This window comes from Canis lupus, chromosome 8 (assembly GCF_048164855.1).
Source record: "Canis lupus baileyi chromosome 8, mCanLup2.hap1, whole genome shotgun sequence".
Classification (NCBI taxonomy): Eukaryota; Metazoa; Chordata; class Mammalia; order Carnivora; family Canidae; genus Canis; species Canis lupus.
The window spans coordinates 68558082-68580721 of record NC_132845.1 but is presented as its reverse complement, the minus strand read 5'-3'; the positions used below and the strand labels follow the sequence as shown (position 1 = coordinate 68580721).

General features: G+C 54.5%; 2 protein-coding genes and 2 long non-coding RNA genes across 4 annotated transcripts; 2 read left to right on the top strand and 2 right to left on the bottom strand.

Annotated features, from left to right (window-relative positions):
- The first annotated feature begins 1056 nt into the window (after window positions 1-1056).
- On the top strand, window positions 1057-11771 carry TSC22D4 (TSC22 domain family member 4). The gene is made up of 5 exons (XM_072837226.1): window positions 1057-1543; window positions 1991-3031; window positions 5322-5488; window positions 10637-10685; window positions 11097-11771. The coding sequence occupies exons 2-5, from the start codon at window positions 2270-2272 to the stop codon at window positions 11304-11306; spliced, it is 1188 nt and encodes a 395-aa protein (XP_072693327.1). The 5' UTR covers window positions 1057-1543; window positions 1991-2269; the 3' UTR covers window positions 11307-11771.
- LOC140638978 (uncharacterized) lies at window positions 8194-12766 on the bottom strand. Its single transcript, XR_012035888.1, has 2 exons — window positions 12532-12766; window positions 8194-11968 (listed from the first exon to the last, which is right to left on the bottom strand). It is a non-coding gene; the product is annotated as an uncharacterized lncRNA (long non-coding RNA).
- Window positions 12148-16728, top strand: SPACDR (sperm acrosome developmental regulator). The gene is made up of 3 exons (XM_072837228.1): window positions 12148-13030; window positions 13218-13541; window positions 16260-16728. Exons 1-3 carry the CDS (start codon window positions 12977-12979, stop codon window positions 16491-16493), a joined length of 612 nt encoding a protein of 203 aa, XP_072693329.1. The 5' UTR covers window positions 12148-12976; the 3' UTR covers window positions 16494-16728.
- On the bottom strand, window positions 15056-17125 carry LOC140638979 (uncharacterized). The gene is made up of 2 exons (XR_012035889.1): window positions 16961-17125; window positions 15056-16463 (listed from the first exon to the last, which is right to left on the bottom strand). It is a non-coding gene; the product is annotated as an uncharacterized lncRNA (long non-coding RNA).
- Between the last annotated feature and the right edge of the window lie 5515 nt (window positions 17126-22640).

Genomic DNA, 22640 nt, shown 5'->3' with positions numbered 1-22640 from the left:
ATCTGACCAAAATTAATTAGAATCCAATTCCTTCCAAAGCTAGGAGTGAAGGCAGATGTGGCTTTTCAACCCTGCTCTTGCTCAGATTGTTGGTTGAGGGTGCCATAAAAGAGAAAGTGGCCATCAGAGGGTTATTTTTTCATGCCAGGCATTGGGTAATTCGGTAAGGCCTTCGTGTGTGTGTGTGTGTGTGTGTGTGTGTGTGTGTGGCTTCTCCAATAGCAAAGAAGGGATGGGATGGGAGAGGTGGGCGGGTAGGGCTTGTCCTCAGGTGCATCTGTGTGTACATTATGTATACATGTGTGTGTGACCAGGGTTGGAGAGAAAGTGCAAGTCAGCACATTTCTGAGTACATCTCTTTGTTTCTTTATATAGGGGCCAGACAAGGGCACACCTGAGTGTGTAGAATGTTCCAGCTGTACCACTGACAGCCTCTCGGAACCTTCTGGGTCTCAATATCCACATCTAAGAAGAGGGATAATATGGTGCCTGGGATTTTTAAAAATACTCCAGCACAGCACAACAAGAGGTATTGGGAGTATAGAAGAACCCAGGTTGGTTGTGAGCTGATCATTGTTGAAACTGCACGATGGGGACTTGGGAGTTTATCATTTTTCTCTACTTGGGGGCCCATTTGCAAATTGTCATCATAATCCACGTTTTAAAATAAAGACAGGAAAGAATAACGGAACCTTCCTCATAGAGTTACTGTGAACACCAGTGAAGATATGGCAAGAGCTGAGCAGCAGCTTATGGGGTGGCGGGCACCCAGCAGAGCCCCTGGTTGGCAAGTTCTTGCTCTCTCCGTAGGCCAATGGCAGCAAGTGCCTACAAGTAAGGGAATCCCTGGCCCCCCGGCAAACTCCTCCCCTTTTCTCTCTGCCCTCCACGGCCCCTCCCTCCGAGGAAACGCGGGATTGGGGCCCAGCAGGTGTGGGGTTAAGCCTGTTGCGGAGGGGGGGGGGGGGGGGGGCAGGAACAGCAGCAGTGGCAGCAGAGGTGGTGGCAGGCCTGGCCCCGGGCCAGCTGGCCGGGAGCCCCAGGAGGCAGAGAGGGCGGAGGAAGGGGAGGAAGAGGGGAAGGAGGAGGAGGAGAGGAGCAGTCAGCAGGCCCGAGGAGGCAGGACTTCCTGGTGTGGGGGTTGTCAACAGCCCAGAAAGAGAAAGGCAGAGAGACCGGAGAGAAGAGCCGAGGAGCGGAGAGAGACCCAGCGGTTCCACGCGGAGGAGATTTGAGAGACCTGCTCGCCCCAGCCACCTAGGCGGCTCCACCTGGAGGATCGGGGTGGGGGCAGAGCCGCCTCTTCCCTCACCAGTCCCGGGACCCTTGGGGCTTCGGAGGCCGCGCCTGGGCTCCACCAAGGAGGCGGGGGTCCCTTCTTTTCTGGCGAGCAAACTTTTTACGAAGATGCCTTGCGGGGCGAAGTGCGGCCCCCGAAGAGAAGCGGACAGCCCCTGATCGCCGCCGCGCCCCCCGCGGGAAGGACAGCCCGACATCGTAGGCTCCGGGACCCCCGGCCCAGCTCGGTGGCCGAGGCCGAGAGGTAGGGCTCTGGGCTGGCTGGGCGGGGCGCTGGGGCAGCGGGGCAGGGCCTGCCCGGGATCGGGGAGCTGGGGTGCGGGCAGCCTGGACACTCGGCAGAGGCCTCCCGGCGGCGGGGCCGACCGAGGAGCTGCTTCACCCCTGCTCGTCCAAGGCCCTGGAGCCCCCTCCTGCTGTCGGGCGACTCGGTCCTGTGAGTCTGAATCCCAGGCAAGAAATGCCCAACTTTGGTCTGGGCCGCCCCTTCCTACTCTGTGGGACCGCTGGGATCTCCTGGTCTCAATCGTCTCTGCCAGTCTCTTTGTCTCTGGGTCTCTGGTGGTTTCCCCTTCCTCCCCCATCCTGCTCCCCAGAGAGGAAGCCCCAGAGGTGGCCTGCCCACTGCTTTCTCACACACACACACACACACACACACACACTCTCTCTCTCTCTCTCTCTCTCTTTCCAGTTTGCAAACTCAGCTCTGGAGTTGGGCAGCGCCAGGGGCAGGAAAAACCTGCCCCTGCCCCTGCCCCCACCTCCTGCCACCTCCCCTGCCCTGTGCTCCCTTTACCAGCCAAGTACCCCCAGTTCCTGCAAAGCCCTCCTGCCATGTCGGACCCAGATGTCCCCAGGGGCCCTGATGCCCCCGCCATGTGGCCCCCCTGTTCCAGGGGTGCCTGAGCCCCTGGAGGAGCCCCAGCTGCACCCCCTGCCCACCTTGGCCGAGTCCTGAGCCCCAGGGACCATGAGTGGGGGCAAGAAGAAGAGTAGTTTTCAAATCACCAGCGTCACCACGGACTATGAGGGCCCAGGGAGCCCAGGGTCTTCAGAGCCCCCTGCCCTGCCGGGCCCCACCGCGCCCCCACCCCGTCTGCCTAACGGGGAGCCCAGCCCCGAGCCAGGGGGCAAAAGCACCCCCCGGAACGGCTCCCCACCACCTGGGGCCCCCGCCTCCCGTTTCCGGGTGGTAAAGCTGCCCCATGGCCTGGGAGAGCCTTATCGTCGAGGCCGTTGGACGTGTGTGGATGTTTACGAGAGAGACCTGGAGACCCCTGGCTTCAGCCGGCTCCTGGAAGGAGTTCGAGGGGCCTCGGGGGGCACTGGGGGCCGATCTTTGGATTCCAGGTTGGAGCTGGCCAGCTTGGGCCTGGGTGCCCCAACCCCGCAGCCAGGCCTGTCTCAGGGCCCCACCTCCTGGCTCCGGCCGCCCCCTACCTCCCCTGGACCTCAGGCCCGCTCCTTAACCCGGGGGCTGGGCCAGCTGGCAGTACCTGGTAAAGCCAAGGTGGAGACACCCCCTCTGTCAGCCTCCCCACCCCAGCAGCGTCCCCCAGAGCCCAGGACAGGGGATAGCGCCGGCCCCTCCCGGGCTGCCACGCCCCTGCCCTCCCTGAGGGTGGAAGTGGAGGCTGGGGGCTCAGCAACAGGGACCCCTCCACTATCCCGATCAAAGGATGGAGCCCTGCGGCTGAGGATGGAGTTGGTTGCTCCAGAGGAGATGGGGCAGGTAAGAGCTGGGTTCTGGGGTCAGGGAGACACCTGAGGGGTGGTGCTTGTTCATCTGGGCCTGGGCCTAACCTCCAGCTTGGGCCTCCCTGCCTCCACCTCCTTACCACCCTCTCCCCATTCCAACAACACGTGTCTGTCCCTCTTTTCTCTTCTTGCCCTCTTCCTGGGAAGTAGTCCATCCTCCTCTTCATGCAGCCTTGTTTTCTTTCTCAGGCTCCCTCTTCCCCTATATCCTGCACCTTCTTTCTTTCTCTTCAGCCTTTGTTACCTTTGGCCTCCATCTCTGTTTCCTTATAGCTTAGTGCTGTCTCGCCATCACAGAGATGTCGGCTTCACACTTTGGCCCTCACCTTCTGTCTTGGTTTCACCCCTTCTGGCTTCAGGCATGGGGGATGGAGGTCCCAGATGGGGGTAGGTGCTTGGGCCTCTGGGAGAGGAGCTGTCCAGGTTGGTGGGGAGGGGTAAAAAGAAAGTCTCCCTGGCCGCACCACGCACCATTCCAAAGGTGACGGTCTGTCTTCTTATTAGCCACTCATCCCAGCCCCATCTGCAGCTTTGTCCCAAGTCAAATTTCTCCAAGGACGTGATGAACTAGGTGGGATGGAGGGCTTGGCGGTGTGTCCTTTCTGCCCTCAGGCCCCTGTCTCCGCTCCCCTGCATCTAGGCCTCTCCATGATTGATAACTGGGGGTGGCCACCAGGGAGTGGGAGAGAGGCAGGAAGCAGTGGAGAAAGAGTTAAATCCTCTGGTCTTTCTGCTTCCTGTCTCCAAAAGAGGAACAAGTCTGGGCTGGGGGGCAGGATGCCTGGGTCCCTGGGGTGAGGGTGGGCCGCCAGGGATGTGGGGGATGGTTGTGTCTGTCCTGAAGGAGAAAATAACACCTTGGACTTCAGGAGCGAGGGCAGGGAGTGTGAGGATGAGAACTTTTCCCCCTTCCTGGCCTTGGGCACAAACCACAGTATAAAAATAACCTGGGACTGGATGTCTGGGCCCTGTCAGGACCGGTCAGGACCGGCTCCCCCCACCCCCTCCTGGCCTCAAACTCACATATCTCATGCTGCGCCCCCTACTTTTCTGGAGCTTTCATTAAATTCCTACCCCAGGGGAGAAGATGCTCTTTCCTTTTCTAGTCCCTGTTCTCTTGCTCTTCCAGAGCAAGCCCCCTTTGCTCCAGTCTCTCTGTGTCCTTAAGCCCTGTCTGAGCTTCCCTTGGGCCTGCAGACCCTGCCCCTCTGTCCTCAGTGCCCTCAGAACCCTTTCCTTTCTCCCACATCCCGATCCCTCCCTGTGTGCATGCATCTGTGCTGCTTTTTCCTGGCCCCGAAGTCTGGCTCCGTTCCACACTCCCCCATGCCTCTTCCCTCTCAAGAGTGAGGCTGAGAGGAAGGCTGGGGGGACACCACCTGGGCCCCCTTCCTCTGCTCCGGCCCTCTAACCGCTCTGGACTCTCTGTTCTTGGCTTTTCCGAGAAGCAGGGGCCTCCTGGGGCCTCACAGAGGCGGCTTGTTCCTGTGGCCCCCGCCCTTTTGCAGCCACCCCCAGTGCCTGTTGGGCTGTGTGGGTCTGTGCCCGGGCTCCGCCTCCCCCCATCTCCGCAATCCAACCACCCTCCCTGCCCCAGGGCCCAGCGCAGGAGCAGAACTTCACCTGAATCTGAGAAGTTTGAGAGAAGAGGCTAGAATGGATAGAGTGGGGTGGGAGGAGGACCGGCTTCTGAGGATTCATTCATTCTACAAATAGCTATTGAACAAACTATAAGCTCTGCCCTCTGGAGCTTACCTTCTAACAGCAGGGAGGCAAAAATACTTTAATTTCAGATACTATTCAGTGCTCTAAAAATAAAATAGAACAGTTCAGTGGAATTCACTAGTCGAATGATGGGGAAATGCCTCTCTGAGGAAGTGATATTCAAGTGGCTTTTAAAAAGTCAGGTGACAGAAGGCAGACACTTTCTGCCTAGCCTCTGATTGGGGGTCCTGGTTCAGCTGGTAGAAGAGTGCTAGAGTACAGACCAGAGCCCCTTTCTGGTACTCTGATACACCACGAACCACTTTCTGGAAGCTGCTCACCCAGTCCTCAGGATGGACATTGTTTCCTTTACTCTGATACCTGCCTAGTTGCCTCCACTAGACCCAGGGAAGAAAGGGCCCTGGGGGCAGGACCCCTGGGTCCTCGAAGAGAGCAGAGATACATGGGGAGAGATGAGGAGGCTGACTACTAGGCAGGTTGCAAGGTGGCTGGTTCTTTTCTTGCACTGGATGTGATGGTTCCTACCTCTCTGCCTCCAGGTGCCCCCACTCGACTCTCGCCCTGGCTCCCCAGCCCTCTACTTGTTCCCCGATGCCAGTCTGGTTCACAAGTCTCCAGACCCCTTTGGAGCAGCAGCAGCCCAGAGCCTAAGCCTGGCCCGCTCCATGCTGGCCATCAGTGGCCACCTGGACAGCGATGATGATAGGTAGGTGGGCTCTGGGTCCCCCCGCCCAGCACCTGGGATGGCCGCCTGAAAGTGCCTGGTAGGTGTCCTTCCCCTAAGTTAAGCTTGGGAGAGGGCCTCTTCAACAGAAAACCCTGGTGTTGGCACAACCACTGGGCAAAGTTGATTTGGGACCCACTCCCTCTCTGTGGAGAGGGCTGGGTGGGACTCCCTGGCTTAGGATTGTCAAATCATAGACTTTTTTTTTTTTTTTTTTTTTAAGACTTTGAAGGGAGTCATTGTTGTCAAATTCCAGAGCTCTTGCAGATTTAGCGATCATTTGGCCAACCCGAAGAATTTACTGGCAAATGCTCTGGAGAGAATAGAGAGTGGGTCTCCTCTCGTTCCTACCTCCCTCTCCCTGCAGAGGGAAATGGCACTCCTGCCTTTGTGTGAAGTAACATCCCTAGAGACCATGCGCACTACTTTAGGATCCTAGGACCTCGTGGTGCCTGAGGTTCTGCCCCCTGCGCGAGGGAGACCAGGAGGCCCGAGCCCGAGCCCGAGCCCGAGCCCGAGCCCGAGCCCGAGCCCGAGCCCGAGCCCGAGCCCGGGGGAGCGCCTGGAGCACTGGGCTCTGGGACGCAGGGGGGACGCAGCGGGGACGCAGCGGGGACGCAGGAGAGCACCATCTAACGGGCTTTGTCCTTCAGGGAAGACCGTCTGCTCAGTTTGGAGGCAACGGTGGGCAGAACTTCCTGTTTCGAGGGCCAGGTTTCAACATAGGAATGTCAGCGAGCCGAAAAGGGAGGAACGAAATTGCGAGTCTGATAGGGCGGCTGCTCCCTTCTGGCCGGGTCCTGATAGAAGGGCTGGGGAGTCACCACTTTTATTTTGGAGGGAGGAGTGGGACTTCCTGCTGGAGGCCTGGGGGAGGGACTTCCTGTTTGGAAGGAAAATAAAGGGCGGGGCTTAGCCCTGAGTTTTGTGGGTGTTGGGGGGGACCTTGTCCTGAAGGGAGTCTCTCCTTCCCCTCCTCCCCTCGCATGTTGCGATCCCCTCCCCTTGCCCCTCCCAGAATGAGGGAGTGAGTCTCACCAAGGGAAAGGGCTTGTGGCCTTGGGGAGAGGAAGGAGAAGGGTTGGCGGGGCCGTGGGGTGGGATGGAGGGCCAGGGCCCTGGTGGCGGCTGGTGGAGAATGAGGGACACAGTGGGGCAGGGCAGGGCCGCCGCTGGGCTCCCAGCTCTCAGGAATGTGCGAGGTGTGAGGTTGGCCAGGGCCCAGCCAGTCACCTGCCCCCACTGCTGCTATTCTCTGCGCTTCCCACCCCTACTCCCTCCCACTTGGGAGGTTCCCTGGCAGGAGGGCTCCCTATCCCTCCCCACCCCTGTTGATTTCAGAGCCCAACCTCCTGCTGCTTCTGAGAGGGCTCTGCCCTCCAGGAGCCTCCTCAACTCTATTCTTTTGGCTTGTCCCCTCCCTCCCTCCCTCTGTTCCACCCCCTCCCCACACCCCAGTCTGACCGGTCAGGCACCCAGCCTCCACTTTATCCTGCTCCACTCTGAGCCTCTGGGGCTCCAGCCTGGCCCAGCCCCTCTCTTGCCCCACCCTACTGGGCAGGTAGGTAGGATTGGATTGGGCCACCCCCTTGGTCCCCTGGAATGAGGCATTGTAGCTCCCACCTCATCTCTCTGGTGTGCCCAGAGCTGGTGCAAGAACAGGGTCTGAGTAGCCTGGAACCTCCCTTTCAAGAGGGAAAGTGGGCTGGGGATTAAGTGCCTGGATCCCAGATGGGGAATTGGGGATGCCTGCTAATCTCAGATTCTGGGGTTCAGAGAACAGAGGGTGCCTGGTGAATGGTGAATGCACACGTGCTTTTGGGTGTCAAGAGCCTTCATGTTTCCAACAGGGCCTGGCAGTCAGGAGGTACTTGAATAAGTGGATGGATGGACGAATGGATGGGTGGGTAGATGGCCAGCCTTGGGGATCCAGGCATTATAAGGAATGAATCCCAGAGACTTGGGAAAGAAAAGGTACATTTATTTATCCAGTGCTTCTCCTTTGGGTCGGGTGCTACCTTTTATCTCACTGAAGCAACCTCATGATCCCCACTTTCCAGATGAAGAAGCTGAATGCAAGTCAGAGGAGGAAGGTTTTAGGAACTTGCCCAAGGTCACCGAGCTAGTAGATACCAGGATAGCATTCAGAACCTGGGTCTGACCCCAAAGCCACATTCTCCATTCTCTTACTGGGATGCCTGTGTCCCAAGAATCAAGGAGGAGGCAATCATTTCTAGGATGCCCTTTCTCTCCAGGACAGGGGCAGGGACAGCTCTCCTAAGCTGGGCAAGGAGCCACCCCTCCCTCCCCCCCACCCCCACACTCTGGCCTAGCCCCACCCCAAAGACACCACAGATCCGGGAGGGAGTAGTATAGAGAGGGCAGCCGGATGCCACTTCTTTGGCCTCAGGCCCATCCCCTACGGGCTCCTCAGAGCAGGGCTGGCCCTTGTCCCCAGGATTAGAACCTTTCCACCTCTCCCAGGTGGATCCTCATTTTGAGGCAGTTTCATCTGACCTTCAAAAAGGAAGACCGGCCTCTAGAGCTATCCTTGTTCCAAGACCCAAGAGTCCTGCAGGGCCAGTCCTCAGCTGTGCCTATCATGCATGCCTAACCCCAGGGGGCACCATTCACATTTGAAGTCATTATCACCAACACTTGAAGTCATGACAATTTTCCCCAAGATGGCAATAAGTGTCTTGAAGGAGGGGGCATCCTGTTCTTATTCACACAGTTGCCTCTGGGCTTGTGGGGGGAGCTGATCCCACCCAGCCAACTCCAAGCTTCAGGGTCCTGACTCTGCCCTGGGAATTCCAGCACAGCACCTGCTTTTTACTTACTTGGGGTGAGGGTGGGGTGGGGGTGGAGAGGCTCTCAAAGGGAGGGTTTGAGTTGCCAGCTGGAGTCCTGGTCCCTTGAAGTGTTAACGTTAGAATGTGACAGTGGAAAGTGCTGTCAAAAACTCACCAGCACTGGACAAACAGGAGATAGTCATCTATCAGCCAACAAATGTTTATTGTTGTATTATTTCTTTATTTCTGGCAAGAACAACTTACTTGGCATCTTTACCTGGGTGTCTGCCAAGCAAGGCCAGTGTTCCTATTCCTGTGAATCTTCCCCTCTTTGGTCTCTGTCTGTGTGTATAGGGTGGGGGTGGGTGGGTGGGGAGGGGGTATGTGTCCTATGGTTGCCCAGGCTTTACCCAAGTGTCTCAGATCAAAATAGCTTGAAAACCTCCCTGGCACTCCAGCTGGCTAGCTCACCCTCCACTCTTAAATTTGTCCTATTCCCCACCCCAAACCTGAGAATCCCAGTGTCCTTTCCTCACCCTACAGTGTACCGTTCTCTCAGGGCCAGTCACCCCCTTGGTTACTCCACTTGTCAGCGCCTTCTGCACCCAGAGCTTGGACAGGAAATGGAAAAATCCCAGCTCCCTCGTGCTGCCTTCCTGGCTGCAGGGCCTCACCCAAGGGTCACCTTGAATTGAGGGCTAATTCCCCCCACAGGATAGTGAGTATGAGCTGGCAATCAGGAGAAAGGGCTTGATAGGGGAGCACCAGAGAACAGGGGTGCAGCATGTGGAGACTGCCTCACTCTGGGAGGGACAGAGCTGGGGGCTTGAGGACAGGATGGATCCTGCAGTCTTGAGGGGAGCCTGGGTGTGGAGCTGGCCCTAGGGCTGAGGTGGCTGAGGGAGAAGCAGGACAGGGGTGGGTCGTGAGCCCTGGGATGAAGCAGGAGCCTGAGACCTGGGTGGTAACAAGAGGGAGTCTTGGGGGATAGAAGGTAGAAAGGCTTGTGCAGCAGGCCCTCAGCCTCAGGCAGGCAGGACACGCTGGCGGTATCCAGAGGCTGGCCCTGGGAACCGTTCAGCCAGGCCTGAGTCGACCTCTGCTGGCCATTTAGCAAACTGCAGCCAGACCGGCTCTCCCCTTTCATTTGCTCTCAAGGGTCTTCAAAGCCCCTGCTCTAAATTGGGAATTAGATTCCTGCTTCTCACCTCTCCTCAAAGGCCTCTGGTCCCTCCAAGACCTGAGACTCAAGACCCAGGTTCCAGATCCATAGGCTGTTCTTGTCTTTTGGGGCTGTTTTCGTTGCTTTGGTAATCTTTCCACTTCTCTTCTTCCTCACTGTGGGAGGTGGGAGATGCTCTCTGCCCAGGCCCCTGGGGTCACCCATGATGTGGGCTTTGTGCATCTGGGATGGGAGTGGGGGTTGGGTGCTTACAGTCCAAGGAAGATGACAAGTATATCAGAAATGCCCGCCATCCCAGCCTAGTGGAGCTGAGGGCGTGAGGGAGGACAGTATTAGCCCATAGGGGACAGAACTGGGTGAGGTGGGGGTAGGTCTCCCAAGGCCAGGCTGTCCCTCACCCTTCATGCCCCTCCCCTGACCCAGCCCACCAGCTGACTTCCTTCAGCCTGCCGCCTTCCCTCTGCTCTGGGACTGGTGCCAGGGTAAGAAGGGGACACTGGCACTGACCATGTCTGGGAATTCCCGCCCACCATGGAGTCAGTGGGAGGGGGTCCCCGTGTCCCTGAGGAGCCAATCGCAGCCAGGCTTTGCCGTGGGGGGCGGTGTATATCTTTCAGACCAGCACCCCCTAGGCACTGTCTCCTCTCTGCCTGCCTGGCACCAGCTAGACCCTGTTCTGCCCCGGGGGGCTCTGAGCCCCCCAGGCAGCCCTTCTGATACAGCCTAAAGCCCTTTCCCTTGGGGATGGCCCAGCTAGGCATCTCTGTCAAGTCCCTGGTGTCATCTTATGAGACGCGCATGGTGGGGATGGTTCCAGGGCCTCCCCGAAAAAGGGGCTGTGTCTCCTCTCCTTGCTCCCCTCGGGGAGCATCCCCCATCCGGGGGGCATCTGCACCCCCACCCCACCGGGGCCTGGGGGTGCCTGGGCAGCTGCCCTCACCCCGCCAGGGGATGGACAAAACCCTCCTCTCCCTGATTCTCTACTGTCACAGGTACAGGCAGGGGTGTGGGCGGGAGGCTACAGTGAACGGGGCTTGTGGAGGAGGCCAGAGCCTGCTCTGAGAAGCACCTGGAAGGCAGCCGGCTGGGGTGTCCAGACACCTGGCTTGGCACCTACTCTTCCTCCTCACCTCTCAACTCCCTGTGTCTCTCCAGCGGCTCCGGAAGCCTGGTTGGCATTGACAACAAGATCGAACAAGCCATGGTAAGAGAAGCCATCTTGGTCCCAGGAGGTTCTGGCTCACGTCCTGCTGCCCCACCCCTGTTGTCCTCATTAGGGAATTCGGACTCCTAGCCCCTCAGCCTACTCCCAGCTGGGTTCCCTTGGGTTCTCACACCCTCTTGTCTCCACTGGAACTCCTGATTTCCCTTGGCCCCTGGCCTGCCCCCATCTCTGTCTTCAAGCCCTGATCTTGTCTCTTTGCGGCATCCTTGCACATCGTGCCTCCCGCCACCCCACCACCACCACCTCATCCCTGCTTTGCTGCTTCTCCAGTGGTACTTCATCATTTGGGGGCAGGGGCATCTCTCATACCTAAGCCCTCAAGGCACTGGGCAGGGATGAGGTTGGGGAGGTCTAGGACCCCTGACTCTTTGTCTGTCCCTGGGCTCCCAGGACTTGGTGAAGTCCCACCTCATGTTTGCGGTCCGGGAGGAGGTGGAGGTGCTGAAGGAGCAGATCCGAGACCTGGCCGAGCGGAATGCCGCGCTGGAGCAGGAGAATGGACTGCTGCGTGCCCTGGCCAGCCCTGAGCAGCTGGCCCAGCTGCCCTCCTCGGGAGTCCCACGGCTGGGGCCCTCTGCGCCCAATGGGCCCTCCGTCTGAGCCTCCCTTCCCTCACAATGTGCCTTTGGGGGCTGCCACAGCTACCAGGCCTTGTGCCAGCTGCCCACCCCCACTTCCTATGCAGCTTTAATGCCTCCGGATCCCTGGGGATGGGAGTTGAAGGCTCAGAATCGGCCTGTCCCCCCACTCTTCCTCAGTCTCCCCCTAATGCCCAGGGACTGGGCAGCGGCATCCCCAGGCCTTGAAGGAGGAGGGAGGGCTTCGGGATAGGGTGTTAGATAGAGCCCTCCTCCCCACTCCCGAGGTGTCAGTGTTCTGGGAACCCTGGCAGTAGATGTCTGGGCGAGTTGGAGTCTCCCGGGCGGACACCCCATCCCCACCTTGTTCCCTCAAAGTACCCATTCTCCTCTGCCCAAGGGAGGGAGTATGGACAGTCTGCAAGTTCTGGGATTCAGGTTGTTATTAAAATAATAATTATAATTAAAAAATCTGAAGAAACTTGAATCTGGAGGTTGGCATCTTGTTGCTTGTGTCCAGATGGGGCCTGCAGTGGCTTTTCCACTTGGGGAAAGACTGAAACTGTGGGTTCCCTTGGAGATCTTGTCCAGACTGGGGAGGTTGAATGTGGCTCAGAGTAGTCTAAAGATTTGTGGGGGGTGGGGGGTGCACCAAGGATCCAAAGGGAGCCAGCAGCCCAGGTCCTGGGAAGGGGTAGGCAGGCAAGGCGGAGGGAGGGAGAGGGGCGTCAGCCCACGTGCTGGGGTGGGGGGGCAGGCAGGGAAACAATGAGGCCTTTGGTGATTGTGCAGGATCCACCCTCAGCTTCCCAGTGTGTCCCCTCTGCGGGATGGATCCCGGTGGAGGCTGGGGGGGGCGGGGCTGGGGGGTCCTGAATGGGCTCCTTGTCTCAGCTCTGGGTGTGGGCCAGGCTCCCCGGGCACACGGTGCCCTCGCCAGGCCTGGCTGGCCTCCGTGGCTTCCACCCTCAGCTGGCTGTGGGTGAGCGGCCCCTCCCTGACAGCCGTGCCTGGGCTTCTGTCCCAGGCAGCAGAGGCAGGTAGAGAGAAGGACCCCATCTAGTGGGGAAGGGTTGGGGGAAGGCAGCAGCCTCCGCCTGGGAGCATCCTGGCCTCAGACCCAGAGAGTGGGAGGCTAGAGGCTGACCCAGGTTGGACTTCCTGCCCCAAAGCTCCCTAGATTTACGACCCTGGGCAGGTTCTTTGCGTTTTCCATATCTCTGCTTCCTCATGGGTACAATACCTACCAGAGGGCTGTGATGATGATGATTACATGACATCATACGTGGGAAATGGCCAGTGAGTACCAGGCGCTCAGTAAATATTAGTTCCCCTTCCCTGGACCTGAGGTAGGAGGGCTAAGGACACAAGGATTGGCTCCCGGGGTCCTGAAAGGGCCTTGGTGGGGAGGTCAGGGCCAGGTAGGCTCTCACAATGGGCTAGAACTCTGCCTTCCTCTGAGTTCTCATCCACTCTGACTCCTCTCCCTGTCTCAGGGAGGGGAGGAAAGACTTAGGATGAGTCATTGGTGAAAGCTTTCCCCCTGGATTCTCTATTTCTTTCTTCTTGGTTGTACCAAAAGCTCCTGAGAGACCCCTCGGGTGGTGGCCATTGGCCTGCAGTCTGTTCCCTTCCACCCTTTGTACCAAATGTTTGTCCTGCCCCCTACTTGGTGCTCGTCTATTGGGAGAAATGGCTGTGGTAATGAGGTTCTTCCGATGGATTTGGCGAAAGATTACTTGCTGGGTGAGTTTCAGAGCATGCCCTTCCTCATGACCTGCTGGGATTGGAGGTGCCGGTCAGTGACCTCTAGGTCCTGGAAACCCAGCTGGGGAGGAGGTGGGGACATCCACTGCCCCTTCCCCTCTATGCTTGCCTTTCTATCAACCACCATGCCCCCCTTTTGTCTCTTTCCTTCCTATCTTGTTCTTAGGTTTTTTTCTGGAAACACAAAGCTAAGTCAACCATCTTGGAACACCATGACTCCCAGAAAAGTGCTTTGAAGGTGGAGAAGACCCCCAAGGTGGTTGAGACTTTCAAGTTGGTCGAGCCCTGTGAAGGGGCTAAGGTCTCCAAGACAGAGGAGACCGCCAAGGTGGCTGATCCCTTCACATTGGCCAAATCAACAGAGAAGGCTGAGGTGGAGAAGAGATGTGAGGGCCGATCCCTGCTGCAGCTGCCGCGGACAGCTGTAAAGTCTGTATCCATGCTCATGGGCTCGGCCCTACAGAGCGGCTGGCAAATGTGTACCTGGAAGGTCAGCATCCTATTTCTCTGGTTCCCAGGGGTCCTTCCACCCTCCCTGATCCCCTGTGACTCATTCTTTCCTCCAGTCGGTTAACATTTATATTGTATGCCTCTCAGGCACTGAGATAGGCAATGGAGGATACATGATGAACAAGATTTACCCAGGCTAAGGGATCTACAGACAATGTCATAGGCATTATAGGTTCAGTATCTTAGGGGCGTAACATGGGAAGTCAGGGGTCTGTGGTAGCTCAGGGGCAGGGCATCTAATCCAGAGTTGGAGTCAAGGAAAGCCTTCGCAGCAGAAGAGAGGATGAAGCTGACACCTGAAGGATTGACTCTGCCTTGGAGTGGGGTGAGGAGGGAGTGAAGGGAGTATTCCATGAAGACAGAATAGCAAGTGGGCTGTGGTCAGAGGGGTGCTGGCCCAATACGATGGGTATGGTCAGTCCTGAGGTCAAGGCCCAGCTTGTATAAGGCAGAGTGGTTGGCCATCTGTGGAGTTTGGATTTGACCCTTAGAGCAATGCAAGCCCTTGTAGACATTTGAGTGGAGGAGTGACACAGATTTTAATTTAGAAAGCTTACCCTCTCTCGTAATTGTGGTGTGGCCACTCTGGAAACATTTTGGTAGTTTCTTATAAAATTAAACATGCAATCATCATATGCCAAGCAGTTGTACTCTTGGGCATTTATCCTAGATAAACGAAACTTTATGTTCACACAAAAATCCTTGCATGAATGTTCAGAGCAGCTTTATTTGTAAGAGCCAAAACCACCCTGAATGTCCTTCAGTGGGGGAATGGTTAAACTGTGATGTATCCATACTGGTAGAATACTTCTAGACCATAAAAAGAAACAAATTACTGATATACCCAACAACTTAGATGAGTCTCAGGAATTATGCCTAGTGAAAACAAATCCCTAAAGGTTATATATACGTACTGTATGATTCTATTTATATTATATACCACTCTTCAAATAACAAAATTCTAGAAATGGAGACTCGATTCATGGTTTAGTGGTTGCAAGGACCAGGTAGGTTGGTTATCAAAGGGCAACATGGGGAATTCTTGTGGTGATGAGAATATTCTGTATATTGAGTATGTTAGCTGGATACATGAATCTGCATATGTGAGAGAAAATTGGGTAGAATGTAACACACATGCACACAAATGAGTATAAGCTGTGGGGGTGGGGGTGGTTGTGAATATCACTGGATTGTATGGATGTCAGGTATCCTGTCTATGATACTATACTACAGTTTTGCAAGTTTACTACTGGGGGAAATTGGGTAAAGAGCATACTGGGGCGGCTGGGGGGCAGAGGGCAGCCCGGGTGGCTCAGCGGTGGATGGAGTCCCACGTCAGGCTCCCTGCATGGAGCCTGCTTCTCCCTCTGCCTGTGTCTCTGCCTCTCTCTCTGTGTGTCTCTCATGAATAAATAAATAAAATCTAAAAAAAAAAAAAAAAAAAAAAGAGCATACAGGGACTCTAGTATTTCTCACTACTGGATCTGACTATAATTATCTCAAAGTCAGAAATGTAATTTTAAAAAGGGAAGTGTCTCGATCACTACCAAACCAGCTTCCTTGGCCTTGAATGAAGTATTATAGCACTAATAATAAAGTTCACTTGGCACCCTGTGATGGGCAGGTCAGAAAAGGACAAGAGGAGAGGCAGGGTATTTAAGAGGTAGAATTTTTGTCCCAAGTCGGTTGACTGAATGACGGTGAAGTGGGGGAGGGAGAGGCAGAGTCAGAGTAGGCTGGAGCCATCCACTGGGATGGAGAATGAAGGAGTTTTCGGCAGACTTAGGGGTGCAAGTGATGTGTTGAGGGCATTGGGGCAAGATGAGTTGAGATGTTGGTGGGACATTTGCATGGAGATATCTAGGAAGCAGTGGGATATACAGGCCTGGGGTGACAAGGGACCTCTGAAGTGGAGACAGGTCGAGGGGACCATTCTATCCTTCATTTTTAAAAAAGATTTATTTATTTATTTGAGAGAGAGCACTAGTAATAGGAGTGTGGCAGAGGGAGAGGGACAAAGACTCCCCACCGAGCAGAGAGCCCCACACAGGGCTGGATCTTAGAACCCCGGGATCATGACCTGAGCCAAAGGCAAATGCTTAACTGACTGAGCCCCCCAGGCACCCCAATCCTGTCCTTCATTTTATTTTATTTTAGTTATTATTTTTTATTATTCTTTTAAATATTTTATTTATTTATTCATGAGAGACACACACACAGAGAGGCAGAGACATAGGCAGAGGGAGAAGCAGGCTCCCCCCTGAGCAGGGAACCCAATTTGGGGCTTGATCCCAGGACCCTTGAAATCATGACCTGAGTCAAAGGCAGACGCTTAACTGGCTGAGTCCCCCAAGTGCCCCGATCCTGTCCTTCATACTATCACAATCTCCATGAAACCCTAGTGAGGAGTTGAAGATAGGTGAGACATGCTCCCTGTCTTTCAGGAGTTCAAATTTAATGTTGAAAACAGGTCTGCAGAACAAATAGCGTATGACATGCCGTATGATGAGGCAAATAAAAGAGCAGAGACAAACACCTACTGCAGCCTGGGAATGCTTCCTGAAGGAGGAGGTGCCTGAGCTAGGCCCCACTGGAGGAGGTGGAACTAGACCAGCCTTTGCTGTTCACCTGGCAATGGTTCCACCAGTGGTTTCTCCACCGGCTATTTACATGTGCTCATCTTCTCTCTCTTCCGTAGTCCTCTGTGAGTTCTACCTCCATTTCCTCCCAGATGAAATCTGGGTCCCCTCTGGAGACCCCGGAGGCTGAGATGCTGCGGGAAGTGTACCTGGTGCTGTGGGCCCTCCGGAAACAGCTACGACAGCTGGCCCGCAGGCAGGAGAGGCGGAGGCGGCACCATATCCGGACCCATGCTGGCCCCCAACCTGAAGCAGTTCAGGGCCTGAAACAGGATGCCCGGAGTCCCCTGTAGGGGGGGGATCCCCACATCTTCCAAAAAGCCCCACCTCACTCTTAGGTAAGGTTGGTAGGAGAGGTTAGGGCAGCAGGCCAAGAGTTGTGGGTGAGAAGTTTTCATACTGTCACCTCTTATCCAGAGACCAAGGCCAGGCCTGGGGTCCCACTTATTCCCCTTCATTCCGTTTATTCAATTTGTAAGAAAGATTATCAAAATGTTGGGAAATAAATATCAGATATTTCTGAGTAAATGTAGAGCGTGTTTGTGGATAGCCAGAGGCAATGAGGGGAACTCGGTCCGGCAGGGAGGGGCATCTCAGGTGCTTGCCCAAATATATATGGGCTTGGGGGGTGTTTGGGGTGGGGGTCCCCATGTCCAGGCCCTGGGTCCTCCCACTTCTAGGGGCTGATTGCCTTTGGCAACTCTGCCAGTCCAGGAAGGGTAACAGTAGCATCCCTTTACTAAAGAAACTTGGTACCTACCGGGTCCTGAGCCCAGGCTCTCCCTGGCAATCCTACAAAGATGGGGCCTTTTGCAGAAGTTAGGGGACTTGTCCAAGGCCCTAGCGCAAACGAGACCTGCTGGACCCTATGCGCCAGCGGCCAGCCCACTGCCCAGCCCCTCTGACGCTCTAGGGCTCCCCCATAGTGAAGTCAGTGGGTCTGAAGACGCGTCGCGGGGAAGGCTCGCAGACCCTGCTGGCCGCGCCCCTGCGGAGAGCGGCCGAGAACTACATCTCCCAGGGTTCCGGGCGGCGCGGTGGGCGGGCCGGGGGCGCCGGCGAGGCCGGGGGTGGGGCAGCGGCCTCGTGTCTGGGCGCGGGGGCCGCGCGCTGTGCTGCTGGTGAAGGTGTCAGTCTGGGCCCTTGGAGCGGAAGGCCCGCGCGAGGCCGTGACGATTCGGAGGAGGCTGCGGGGCGGGAGGCAACCCGAGGGGAGACCGAGGAGCCGCAGGTCCCCACTCGGACTTTGTCCGGCGCGGAACGGCTCCCCAAGAAGCAGGGATGTTTCACAAGACTGCGAAATGGGGGGATTTCCTTGTTTACAAGGCTTGGGGGTGACGTGGGGTTGGAGGAGGGGATGCCAGCAGAGGCCCCGAGGAAGGAGTTGGAGAGGTGGGGGAGGGAGGGTGTGGCTGGCTGTGCTGCTGGATCTTGCTCCGAGGAGTTAGTGTGAATAGCAAGCAGGTGGTGGGCGTGAGCAAAGCTGGGAGTAGTGAGCAACGGGGACGTTTTTTGCTAGAAGCGCCAATTCACTAGAAAAGTCAGCAAACTACACCCCCCCGCCCCCTTTCTGGAAGACTTGGGCTTCCTTGCTGGGAATCCGGGTGTTCTTTCCCAAAAGTGCTCAACAGGCTCCCCAGCCCTCTAGCTCTGCTGCACCAAGCCCATTAGCTGTCCACCGCACCTCAACCTTTCTCACCACTTATTAAGCTTCTACTGTGACTACTTTTAGGTCTCATTTTAAGTGATTTCACAACAGCTTTGTGGTGAAATATTATTATTTTTTAAAGATCTTATTTGTTCATGAGAGACACACAGAAGCAGAGACCTAGGCAGAGGAAGAAACAGGGTCCCTGAGAGGAGCTCCATGCGGGACTGGATCACAGGACCCCGGGATCACAACCCGAGCTGAAGGCAGACAACCACTGAGCCACCCAGGTGCCCCCAGGCTCCTCTTCCTACTGGGGACTTTAAGGTTTCAATGAGAGGACGGTGGGCTAGGGTGAAAGGTGGCCCTGAGCGTCACTGTTAAATAGCCTTGCAAGTAGCTACAGGACCAGGAGCCAATCCAGGCCTGAGGATGTGGGCTTGTGGGAAGGAATACTGCCCTCATTTTTCTTTGGCTTCTTGAGTGTCTTGGGAGTGGGAGGGGAGGAAAGGAAGAAGGTGAGTTCAGCCAACAGCCAAGGGAGCTGTTGGCAACTCCCACCACTCTCTCCCTCCCCAGACATGATAGAGTCCTGTCTGGGCTTGGCCAAGCAGGGGAATGGAGACTTGTGGGAGAGAACGGGGCGGGAGGGGAGGGAAGTCCACAGAACTTGCTTTTTCTAGATGTCTTTGTGCACCCAGTCTCCTTCCTCCCCATCCTAAGCAATCCAGCCCAGAGTCCTGGGGAAGGCCTGTGGTTGGGTCTGGGGAGGACCTTTCAGACTGGGAGGGAAACATAAAGAATCCCCTGGGGTAATGATTTGCAGGAAGGATGCCTACCCACCTCAGTCCTCTCCTGGTAGAAAGAAGTGGGGAACAGAGTGACCCCTGCAGAAATCTGCCTCCTGATGACAGTCTTTTGTTGTTGTTGTTGTTGTTGTTGTTAAAGATTTTATTTATTCGTGAGAGACAGAGAGAGGCAGAGACATAGGTAGAGGGAGATGCAGGCTCCTTGCAGGAAGCCCAATGCAGGACTTGAGCTAGGACCCCAGGATCATGACCTGAGCCGGAAGGCAGACGCTCAACCACTGAGCCACCCAGGCACCCTTCCTGATGACAGTCTTGTGAAAAGCTCCCACCTTGGACACCCTGCCCTCCCTCCCTCCCCACCCCTTTCCCCACCAGACTTCAGGCAGGTCTCCTCCCCCAAAGCTGCTGGATTCCATGAGGCAGAAGTGGTGATAGGACTGTGGATGGGCTGAGTTGGGACCATAGTCCTTTATTTTCAAAAGTTACCCATCCTGTTAGAGGGGCCCTAGGAATGTGGGGAGCAACATGAGAGTGCGAGTCCCAGATGTTCTGGCTTTCCATCCCATCTCCTCTTCTCCACCATCATCTGTTCCTGAAAATTTCAAATCTTTTGTCCTGCTCCACCACACAGCAAAATGTGTCACACCCCTGCTGAAACCTTCCAACAGTTTTCCATTTTTCTTGGAAAAGAATCCAAACTGTTGCCTTTGTCTAAAATGCCTTTCTCTCAGATCTTGGCATGGTGGACTCCTTGCTAGTCTGTATTCTGTACAAATGTTATCATATCTTCACAAACCCTTTCCCTGACGACCAGACTTGGAGATCAGGAGAGAGCCACCGTCTCCTCTATCCTCTGTCTCCTGCCATGCTTTATTTTTGATTAGTACTTAACAGTACCTGAAATTATATTGATTTGTTGGCCAGTATACTTGGGAGGCAACAGTGAAATGTAGTCGCTAAGAGCATAGGGAAGTGGTTTGAACTCACGTTTCCCGAATGTGTAACCTCAGGTAAATCGGCAAACTCTCTGTGCCTTGATTTCCTCATCTGTAAAATGGGGAAAGTAGTAGTACCTGTATCACAGGGTTGTCATGAGGATCAAGGAAATGGTGCTCAGCACAACATAAGGACTCAAATGTTAGCTGCTATTATTATGATAATGGTTAGGATTTACAGTGTACAGTTATTATCCCCATTGCCTAAAACAGTATTGAATAAAACAAAGTAAACGATCACCTAGTGTGTGACAGGCACACCCTAACCAGTTGTGTTGTGGATGCTGTACCATTTTGGGAGTCACCAAGAATGCCACGTGCAGGGAGTAGCAGGAAGAGACTTGACAGAGAGTCAAAAACCCTTGGTTCTGGGACGCCTGGGTGGCTCGGTGGTTTGGTGCATGCCTTTGGCCCAGGGCGTGATCCTGGGGTACCAGGATCGAGTCCCACATCGGGCTCCCTGCATGGAGCCTGCTTCTCCCTCCACCTATGTCCCTGCTTCTCTCTCTCTCTGTATGTATCTCATGAATAAATAAATAAAATCTTAAAAAAAAAAAAAAAAAAAAAAAACCTTGGTTCTGGACTCATTATTGCTGCCACTTCACTCTAGGATTTGGGCCAATCACCTTCCTTTGCTGGGTCTCAGGCTCTTCAAATAAAATAATGGGTTGAAGCAAGTGATTGCTCTCTCCCTGCCAGCTTCCAGGGGTCCCGGTTTGAATCCTGTGCTCCTTTTATTCACCACATGGTGTTCAGGGTGGTGCCTTCAACTTCCCTCAACCCTGCTTCCTAACAGTCCAAAGCTGTCACGAAGAGAGTCGAGCCAGGTAAGACATTCTTAGTTTAAGCCTTTGAACCCAGAAACAAAGTCTTAGCCCTGGACACCAGATCTTCTCTTTTAGCAACATCCCTCCCTCCCCTTCAGCTTTAGCCGAGCTCATTACCTGAGTGCTGGGGGAGGAGAGCCAGCCCTGGCTGAGGACACAGCAGGCTGGACCCAGGCACGAAAGTTCTGGCCTCAGTTATTTTCAGATGTGGAGACAGGGTGTATATACAGCTGGATGTGCACAGACGCGTGTGCCTGTATGTACTCGTGGCTGTCTGTGGCTATATTTTTACTTGTTTCCACTTTCTCCTTTGGGAGGGACAAGATCAAGATTAACCAGAGTAAAAGAGTATCTACATTGTGGGGCTGGTAATGCCCATCTGCTCCTTGGGTCACTCTAGGGGTAGGGGCAGACATCCTGTAAGATCTCTAAGGGGGAAATGGACCAAGGGTAGGGGATCTCCTCTCCCCTTCTCGGTTCTCTTTGTTTCAAAAGCCGAGCCCACCTGCCCCACGCCTGTCTGTCCACCTCACCAGGGATGCCTGTGTCTGTATCCCTGTGATAGCTGAGTCATGGCTTTCTGCCTCTTCCTTTCCCTCAGTGCCTCCAGGGCTGAGTGGCTGGAGAGGGGCAGGTTTTGCAAGACAAGCTTGGTGTTTTGTGTTGGAGGAGAAAGCACAATTGAGGTGTGGCAGTGGCTGGCTCAAGCTGGGGCAGTAGAGGCCCTAAGAAGGCTGGTCTCAGGGTGCAGGAGGTCTGTACCATCCTTCACTGGCTTTCTCTCCCCATCACTAAATTTAAGACCTAGCTGTTTTCCCTTTATTGTTTATATGTTTATATGCTCTAACACTTTTCCAACTGGGTTGTGACTTTTCTAGAGGCCCACAGAGGGTTTGTTTTTTTTTGTTGTTGTTGTTGTTGTTGTTGTTTTAAAGATTTTATTTATTCATGAGAGACACACAGAGGGAGAGAGGCAGAGACACAGGCAGAGGGAGAAGCAGGTTCCATGCAGGGAGCCTGATGCAGGACTTGATCCTGGGACTCCAGGATCACACTCTGGGCTGAAGGTGGCACTAAACTGCTGAGCCACCCAGGCTGCCCTGATTATTTCTTATTGATACCTAGAAGCTATTTATTTTTTTTAAAGATTTTGTTTATTTATCCATGAGAGACACAGAGAGAGAAGGCAGAGACACAGACAAAGGGAGAAGCAGGCTCCCTGTAGGGAGCCCAATGTGGGACTGGATCCTGGGACCCCAGGATCATGACCTGAGTGACCTGAGCCAAAGGCAGACGCCCAACCGCTGAGCCACCCAGGTGTCCCTAGAAGCTCTTATATATATATATATATATATATATATATATATATATATATATATATATATGTCCCTAGAAGCCACCCAGGTGTCCCTAGAAGCTCAAGGGTGTTAACTCTTTCTGGGATATGAGTTGCAAATGTTTTAACACAGTCCTCTGTTTTTTCTTTTAACTTTTTATTTTGGAATAATGTGGATTTGCAAACAGTCATCAGAAATAATATCATTTTCCCATGTAGAAATGAAATCTTTACAAACATTATTTGGCATATATATTTCATTTTTAAAAATGTGCTCATAGGCACTTGGGTGGCTCAGTGGTTGATCATTTGCCTTTGGCACAGGTTTTGATCCTGGGGTCCTGGGATCGAGTTCCACATCAGGCTCCCCACGGGGGGCCTGCTTCTCCCTCTGCCTATGTCTCTGCCTCTCTCTGTGTGTCTCTCATGAATAAATAAATAAAATCTTTTAAAAAATGTATTCATTAGTGATGTGAGATCTTATGGTATTTGTCTTTCTCAATTTCACTTAGCACAACGCCCTTAAGTTCCATCTATGTGGTCTCAAACCGCAGAATTTCCTCTTTTTTTTTTATGGCTGAATTATATATATGTTATATATAATTACACACACACACACACACACCCACAGTTTCTTTATCTATTCATCCACCAATAATTTGTAAATAATGCTATAGTGAACATGGGGGTGCAGATATCTTTTTGAGTTACTGTTTTTGTTTCTCCCCTTTTTAAAAGATTTATTTATTCATGAGATACCACTGAGCCACCCAGGTGCCCCTTGTTTTTCCTTCAGATCAATCCCCAGAAGTGGGTTTGCTAGAT

What these genes read in the sequence shown, in the direction of transcription:
- TSC22D4 (XM_072837226.1), top strand. Translation starts at nt 2,270, where the DNA reads ATGAGTGGGGGCAAGAAGAAGAGTAGTTTTCAAATCACCAGCGTCACC. An exon ending in CTCCAGAGGAGATGGGGCAG is followed by an intron (nt 3,032 to 5,321) that starts GTAAGAGCTGGG and finishes CTCTGCCTCCAG; the next exon opens with GTGCCCCCACTCGACTCTCG. An exon ending in ACAAGATCGAACAAGCCATG is followed by an intron (nt 10,686 to 11,096) that starts GTAAGAGAAGCC and finishes CTGGGCTCCCAG; the next exon opens with GACTTGGTGAAGTCCCACCT.
- SPACDR (XM_072837228.1), top strand. Translation starts at nt 12,977, where the DNA reads ATGGCTGTGGTAATGAGGTTCTTCCGATGGATTTGGCGAAAGATTACT. An exon ending in GGCGAAAGATTACTTGCTGG is followed by an intron (nt 13,031 to 13,217) that starts GTGAGTTTCAGA and finishes TCTTGTTCTTAG; the next exon opens with GTTTTTTTCTGGAAACACAA. An exon ending in GGCAAATGTGTACCTGGAAG is followed by an intron (nt 13,542 to 16,259) that starts GTCAGCATCCTA and finishes TCTCTTCCGTAG; the next exon opens with TCCTCTGTGAGTTCTACCTC.